General features: G+C 56.0%; 1 protein-coding gene across 1 annotated transcript in view; it reads left to right on the top strand.

Annotated features, from left to right (window-relative positions):
- Positions 1-5,595: 5,595 nt before the first annotated feature.
- Positions 5,596-8,341, top strand: part of AR (androgen receptor) — a gene marked incomplete at both ends in the record, with an annotated part of 40,948 nt that continues 38,202 nt past the window's right edge. Inside the window, one exon of the mRNA XM_079541900.1 lies at positions 5,596-6,560. Within this exon, the coding sequence (XP_079398026.1) occupies positions 5,596-6,560 (965 nt within the window). The remainder of the gene's footprint in view (positions 6,561-8,341) is intronic.

The following is an 8,341-nucleotide window of genomic DNA, read 5'->3' as shown; positions in this document are numbered from 1 at the left end:
TAGAAGTGTGGAAGTATTTTTAAATAATTGCAATCCTGAATCACTGCCCAACAGTTCTCCCAAACAGCTCTGCACATCTCTACAGCACAATTGGCTTCGGTGGGAGGTTCTGGTTGGGGGGTGAATCCCAGCGAGTCCATCCATGGGAGTGGGGCCCACGATAGACTCTTCCCCTGGGCAGAAGGACTCGATTGAAAATCAGCACTTACAATTGCTGCTTGTGTTACTTACGCCCTCTTTGCTGCCCTCTTTGCGTTGTTTTCTGCTTTGGCAGCCCTGCTGCATGGCACTGAAAGGAGAAGACTTCTGAGGGAGAGTAATACAGCTCCCATTGCTCTCCAAGTCCTGAGTCCCCTGAAGTGTGTGATCCCCTGAAATATATGATTCTAAGTACAGGTGACGCATGCTGAATTTGAAGTGTGGAATCTTCATAAACAAGAGTTGTCATGTTCATGTCTAAAAATGATGCCACATGTATACTATTTGCTGTACCAGAGCCCAAATGATACGAAGTGAGATAGATGGTACAATTTTCAGTTCCCGAAATCTTGATGACAAAAGCTGAAGTATTCAGGATAGAAGGATGATATCAGTGGTTAAGCTGAAGCAGAAACTTTACACACCATTTGGAACAATTTTTCTGCAGTTATTTTAAAGCAGACGTTTGTGAAGCTGTATGCTACAGGCAAGCACAGACAGTTGTCTGAAGGGAGCTTTGTGTGATGTGTAACTTGGTGGAGGAAAGAATCTGAGAATAACATACAGGAAAATAGAATCATAGAATGGCCTGAGTTGCAAAGGACCACAGTGCTCATCCAGTCCCAACCCCCTGCTGTGTGCAAGTCACCAACCAGCAGACCAGGCTGCCCAGAGCCACATCCAGCCTGGCCTTGAATGCCTGCAGGGATGGGGCATCCATAGCCTCCTTGGGCAGCCTGTTCCAGTGCTGTTGTGGTTGTGACTGTCAGAGAAAACTGCTGAATTTCTTGTGGCATTTGCATTCAAAAATATAAATCCATCCCCAGTTCTGTATTTGTTATCCTTCAGCACAGGCTGGGCAGTGTTTGTGTTTGCCCACGTGCCTAAGTGCAGCTCCTGACAGGTGTGCATCAGGCTGATGTGAGAGCGCCGTGTGCTTCTCTCCATTCTGACAGGTCAATGCCTCCTTGATCTTTCTAAGGCTGAACAGTTGTTTGACATCTCCAGATTGTGAGCTTACCTGTTGCAAAGTTCCTGATTTAACTCAGCTTCTCGCCAGGGAAGCCTCTTGATGAGGAGCCTCCTCTGGCTGTCAGGAGAAAGCACGTGCTCTGGGTGAGGGCTGTTAAGTCTCTGCAGGGCCGTTGCCACTGCCACAGTGAGCAGCAATGGGAGGTTTGGTTCCAGCCCCTGCCCACAGCCCTGCTGTGTTTTGCCCCACCAAGCATCCTCCTGGGGAGCTGAGAACTGAGCACTGCAAGCAGTGTCATGAAGGCCAGGATTTCAGGAACACCCTTGTAAAGATTCTAAATGGCCCGTGCTGATGAGGGCTGGAAGTCCAACATACCTCTCTGAGCCCAGCAGTGCTCTCACTGAGAACAGAGCTGGAGGTACCAACAAGGGAAGAGCTACAGGCAATGTAATAGAGCTGTGTGCAGCAGCTGCTGAGGGTACAGGTTTGCAGTGATGGAGCCACTGAAAAAGAGAGGCATGGCAACCTCCAGCATTCCTAACATGAAGTAAAAGGAGTAAATTCCTTCTGCTCCTGGGTTATGCTTAAGATATCTGAATTCAAGGCAAGAAGAGTGTGTTCTTTTCCAATAATGGAGAAACTGCTTGTAAGATGTATAACTAGAGTAATAAAAACACAGGCAAACTGGCTTTCTACAAGATGAAAGAAGAAGACATTAATATTTTAAGATTGGGTTCCTATATTAAGATGCTATTTTGTGTTGCAGATCACAAAGCACTGAGGTTCCTCCCCACCACCCAAACACACACAGCCCCACATCTGCTTTTGCAGAGAGGCGCCCCCTTCCACGAGGCCGTTCCACCCGGCCGTTTGCCTTCGCAGTGAATGGAAATTTCGGGTGCTTTGCTGGTGACTGCCAGCAGGACGGTGACCCGGCGGTCGGAGCAGAGCCACGTTGTGCCGCCGTGTTTATTTTCACAAGTTCAGGGTGGAATCCACGTTTCCAATTTTAAGATATGTTTAATTAATCGACGTTTTGTTTATGTTGAGAAAACGCTCCTGAAGTGCAGAGGAGAAGGTGATGTTTCTCTTAGAGTGCAGCCTCTGGTATCTCGTGCTGAAATGTTTCCCTTTTTGTGTCCCCCCTCCCCCCACATCCCCCATGAGGACACCCAGCAGCTCAGGACAGCCGTGCGTCCCTGTGGGCTCACAGCACAGCTCAGCCTCACTGCTGCTGCGCTCTCACAGTGAGCATTTATCCGACTGAAACTGCGGAGCCTGAGATGCAAAGCAGGGCTCGCTTAGGGAAGGCCCTTTACCAAAAGATACACAGGATCACGCTGCTGCTCATTTGTAACTGATTGATAATCAAAGCCGTGGCCCAGCTTACCTACAGAGGAATGATCCATGGCAGAGGTTTTGCTCAGTCTTTCCACAGATTTCTTCCATTTCACTCAGATTGTGTACAGCACCCGGAGGGGGATGGATGCAAATCGGATACTGCGTCCGACTGCTGCACTGTGCAGAGCAGTTCTATGGAAAACTTCGGTAAAAGCAGCAAAACAACTCCAAAATGCTGCAGAATGCAACGTTTAATAGGATAGCAATTACAAATAAAGCACTGAGTGCAACAGCAGTTGCAACGATTTTCTCCTTCAGATAATTACAAAGATTGACATACATGAAGCCTTTAAAAAATAGCATTCAATCATATGCTTGCAGACCAGAAAATCCATTAGTAGTACTTAAAAAGAAACCTGTGAATGTGGGGAAAATTAAGTGCTTTTCAGGAGAAAATGAGGGGAGGGAGGGAGGGAGAGAAAGAGCAAGGAAGGAAAGAAATGAAGGCAGAGAAAAAAAAAGAGAGAAAGAAGGAAGAGCCTTCTTCATGCTTATGTGAAGTTTCAATCACAAAATTGCTCGTGAAACAGTCAATCTCAACCAGGCAGGCAGAGAAGTAGAATGTTGGCTCTGTGTGCTGAGAGGAACGCAGCATTTCCCAGTCCTTCATGCACATCTGTTGGGTGTCTCACACACACAGGAAGCTGCAGCTGTGGCACAATGCACCCACAGACACTGTCAAGGGATGGAGAGACCAGGGCAGCAGAACTACACCAGCCACAGAGCTGAGAGCCAGGAGCACACATGCAAAGGCACAGGGAAATCCAATCCAAACAGAATGGATTATTCCAACAGACTTCCCCCAGGTCCCCGTGGATCCCAGTGCTCTCCATAGGTGCAGGCTGAGGACATCACTTTCTTCATGGCCATGGTGGTGGCCAACGAGTTCTTGCACGGCCTGTCGGCATCACACATGGGAGCACCTCTCTGAAGCACAGCTGTCTGTTCCTTGGGTGATGTTACTCTACAGTGCTGACCCTCAGCTTTTCCCAATGCGTTTCTTAGTGCTAGTTGTGAGAATCCTCCTCTTGGTGTTTTCCAGGGTCTATGTATTTTGCTCTGGAGCTTTTCAGCTATTGGCTGCTGGAGGAGCAAAGGGAATCCGCAGCCCTTGGCAGGTGTCTGCTTGCTTCTGGGGCAGCAGCAGATCTTTCTGGACACTTGACTCCTCTTCTCCATCTTTCTCAGGGGATACCACTGCAGTGTTCAGTTGAGGATTCTGATTTTGTGCCGCCATTACTGGAGCACAGAGCAGCTTTCAGCAGGGCCAGGTCATGATCACTACACGGCTGTAACAGGGACTCACCTGTGCAAAAATAGGGGAAAAAAAGGTCTTTGAAATATTGCTGCCAACGTTTCAGAAAATCCAACCAAAGCTTTGTATCTGTTCTCTGGGAGAATGCACGTCAATGTATTTCTCTGTGAAAACCCTTTCCATGTGACCCTGCCCACAGGCAGCTCCTTCTCTCACAGCCCCCCGGCCCCACAGAGCCCTGGGATGGAGCCACATGCAGCTGGGTGGACCCAGCTGTGTGAGTGTGTGGGACCGCTGAGCTCTGCGCTGGTCTGCATGGACACTGTCCACGTGTACTATGGCATCTCCCTCTATTTTTACACATAGAGGTTTCAGCTGTGCTTTCCCCCTGCAGGGCTGTGCCACTCCTCATTAAGCCCGTTTGGTGTCCCCTGTGTGCCCGGAGCCCACGCACAGCCCTCACCCCAGGGCTGCAGCCCAGCGCTGCCTTCGGTGTGGAGACGCGGCCAAACCCCGCGGGGCTGCGTTTCGCTTTATTTCTTTCCATCTTCCCCGGGTTATAAAAATGTTTTTAAAAGATGGAAAATGATCCTTCATTTTCCCAACTGGCTCCGTTTCCCATCCATTTGCAACAAATCGTTGCTTTTCTTTCCTCCTTTGTCTTCAAATGAGTTGGAATTAATGGGTTTATTCCACTGTATGTCAGATGCACACATCTCTGCTATCGGGTTACCTGGGAACGGCGCCTACCGCAGAAAGTGGCCTTAGGACTGTGGTGACGGGACCAGTAAGGGGAGCTCAAGCCTTGTTTGGCTAAAAGGTCCTACACCGATGGGCTCTGTTGGCTGCTTGGCCAGAGGGGCTCAGCGTGGGCGCAGCTCTGCGCTGCCTGCGGGCCGGGGGCACGCATTGCTGCTCCCATGGCTGATGTGGAGCCGGGAACGGAGTGCGCAGCCACCACCTCACTGCTTGCCAACAAAGGGCGCTGGGCTTCTTTACGTGCAAAGAAAAAAGTGTGCAGATACTGAAGTGCAAAGGGGCATGTTAGGGCTAAGTCCCGACGGCAGTGCCAGCGCCCAGCGAGGGGAACGCTTTTCCCTGCATTCCGCCCTGCCGCGCGGATTGGATCAGGCGAAGGGCAGAACGGTGCAGGTCGGGGACACTTCAGAGATTATCGGGTCCGCCGTTGGCGGCCAAAGAGGGGCCGAAGAAGCACGCGTGTGCCGGAGACGGGAAGGACAGGGGATGGGGGAAACCGAGCTCAGCGGCCCCCGGGAGTAGGAGAGCGAGAGCGGAGCGGTCCCGGTCCCCTCCCAGAGCCCGCGACGGCCCCAATCTGCCCGCGGGAGCCGCGGCGGGCGGCGCTGCGGTTCCGCGCCGTGCGGAGCCGCCCCTGGGGTTCGCTCTCACCGCCCCCAGAGCGGCCCTCGCAGCCGCCCGCGAGTTACCGGATTAATCACTGCGGAGACCCGGGACCGAATTCGCAGCGCTGGGCGGTCTCCGTCTCCGCGCCTCCTCTCGGCGCGATCCTGCCTCCCTCCGCCGCTCTCCCGGCCGCTGATCAAAAGCGCTACGAGGAGCCGCGCGCGGCAGACGCCGGCGGAGGCCCGGCCCGAGCACCTCCCGGCCCAACTTTCCCCGCCTGTTGCGCGGAACCCCGCGCACCCCGCGCCGCGATGGGAACCGCGGGGCTGAGCCGCCGCTAACGGGGCCGCGGCCGGGAAGAGCCGCTCGGATCTCGCTCCGCCGCCGGGACCGCGCCGAGGACATGGAGGTGCAGCTGGGGATCGGGCGCGTGTACCCGCGGCCGCCGGGACGGACCTTCCGCGGCGCCTTCCAGACGTTCTTCCAGAGCGTGTGCGAAGCGTTCCAGGCGCCGCGGGACGAGCCGGGGCCCGGCCTGCCCGCACCGGGAGCCCCGTGCCCGCAGAGCCCCCGTCCGCCGCCCGTCGCCTCGCCCGCGTTCCTGCCGCTGCCCGAGCCCCGCGCCGCCGCCCGCCCGGCCATGGGCTCGCCCTTCCCGTGCGCCGGGGACCTGAAGGAGCTGCTCGGCGAGCCGAGCGCGCTGCCGCTGCTGCCGCTCGAGGCTGAGCCGGGGGCCGGGCGAGCCGAGCCGGCGCCCAAGGAAGACTTTCTGGGCGACAGCGCTAAGGAGCTCTGCAAAGCCGTGTCCGCCTCCATGGGGCTGGCGGTGGAGGCGCTGGAGGCACCCAGAGAGCCGCCGCCCCGCGAGGACTGCATGTTTGCGCTGCCCGCAGGGCCGCCCCGCGCCCCGCGTCCCGACGTCGCCGAACCGCCGGAGCCGCCCGCACCGGCCGCCTTCAAGGGCAGCGGCGCCGAGGCCGCCTTGGCCGTCGAAGTGCCCGCGGGGCTGCCGCTGTACCGCGTCTCCCCTCCACCCGAGGAGCCGCCCGGCCGCGACTGCTTCGTCCTCTCGTCTCCCGCCCGCATCAAGCTGGAGAGGCCCCCCAAGCCCGCGGCCGTCGGCGCCTGGGGCGCGCCGGTCCCCGCGCCGCCGTGGCCCCCCTTCTTCGCCGACGAGGGGCAGCTGTATGGGCCCTGCGCCGAGCCGGCCCCCGGAGCCTTCGGCTGCGGCCACGCCGAGAACGCCGACTTCGCCGCCGACGCGTGGTACCCGATGGGGCGGGCGCCCTACGCCGCCCCCGGCTCCTACATCAAGAGCGAGTTGGGACCCTGGGCAGAGGGCTACGCCGGAGCCTATGGAGACGTCCGGTGAGTGCCGCCCGTCCCGCTCGCGGTTCCTCCGTCCCGTTCTTCCCGCAGCTCCTCGGGTGCCGCGTGCGGGCGGAGCTCTGCTGCGTCCCGAGCACCGCCGGTGTGTGATAACCGACCGCAGCACCATCGTTCTGCATCGAACGGTGCCGTGCGCGGGCGTGGAAACACAGAGCGGGCTGTTCGGCTCCGGCTTGAGTACGAGTAGGTGTGTTTTGGGTAGAGATAAAACGGTATTCAGAACTACGGAAAAGGAGAAACTGATGCGCTTGGAAAGACGCACTTGGTCAAAAGTGGTTTTCTTGGTGAATTAACCTTAAAAAAGGAGATGGCTGCCTCTGTACAGTGGGCACACGCGGTGCAAAGCAGCGGGCAAACATTACGCTTGTGCGTGACTGAGCGATTCTCTCCTCATAGCAAAAATGTTACTGACGGAGAGAGTCACTGCAGCCGATGGAACCAGGAGTGAGAAAAAAACAGCGAGGGAATTTTCCTTGAATTTTGGAAACCAAAAAGCGTCAGTGGGCACTGCGGGCACAGCAGCTCCAGGTGGTGTCACAGACACAGCCTGGGTGCAGCGCTGCACCTCGCCGGGCGCTGCGATCAGAGATTGGAATACAATGGGATTTTCCCTGTAAATGAGCTCCGTGCAAACACATCCCGCCTGTGCTGCTGTGCTCATTCTGCTGCTTTGAAGTGCACACGTTTGTACTGAGGTAGTGTAGTAATTGTTATCCAATGATGTATTTGTGCATTCTACTTAGAAGCAGACTGGGGGGGGGGGAAGAAGGGATAAAGCAAGGAAGGGTCCCACTGAGTGCAGCTGTGAACTGAGTGCCAGCAGCAGGACCTGCGTGCACGGCATGCTGATCCTGAGCCATATAAAGCTGCTGAGAGCAGTGTGAAGCTGCTGGGGATGGGTACAGCTGAAGGAATTTTGCTTCCCAATTACTGACACCTGGAGATGGAGGTGCCTGGCTGCAGCGGGTGAAGCTCAGGGCTGTGCTGTCTGCCTGCGAGCCCGTGCGATACAACTGCTTGTAGGTAAGGAATGTTGGGTGAAGCGTGGCAGGGTTGGGTGTATGTGGTGCTCTGTTCCATCCCCTGCTGTCCTGTGCCCAGCCACATCTGCAGCAGAGCTCAGGGGGGACCCTGCATTGTTTAGAGCACCTTGATCTGGTGCTTTGGACCCAGTGCTTCTGTGTTGCTGCGTGGCCATGGAGAGTGAGTAGTGGTGCTTTACCCCCCTGTGTGTTAGGTGCAGTGCTGGGAGGAACTCCAGGCTGTGCTCAGGCTGAAGCTGCCTGGGTTGATGCCCTCAGGTTTGTGTATGTCTGGGTGAGTTCTCCGCTCACTGCACCACATACAATTCCTCTGCTGCTGCTCTCTTGGGTTTGTTTTCTCCTGGCTTTGCAGCAGCAGCAAGCCAGGCTGGAGCTGGGGGCAGCGTGTCTTGTCCAGCTTGGGCAGAGCAGTGCTAAGGAGGGAGGGATGAAGGACCTGGAACATTTCACAGTGATGTTACTGTGTTGAAGGGCAGTCTGCTTGGCCCTCGTGTAACTCGGCTGGTTTCCAAAGGCAGTTGGTGGTGATCCTACCCCAGTTGATGTGGGATGCCAACTGGCACAGAAAGCCTAACTCCTTGGCTGTGTCCCTGGAAGGAGGCAGAAGTGCTCTGGGGGCTCTCAGCAGTGGTACTGTCCCACTGCACTTCAGGTTCCTGTGCCTTTGAAACATGGGCAGCTGCAGTACAGCCTGCTTTTCTCTGAGTGCTTGAAAAT

Source organism: Tetrao urogallus (genome assembly GCF_951394365.1).
Source record: "Tetrao urogallus genome assembly, chromosome: 13".
Lineage (NCBI taxonomy): Eukaryota > Metazoa > Chordata > Aves > Galliformes > Phasianidae > Tetrao > Tetrao urogallus.
Note: the sequence above shows the minus strand (reverse complement) of the source record. Positions and strands in the feature narration are given on the sequence as shown.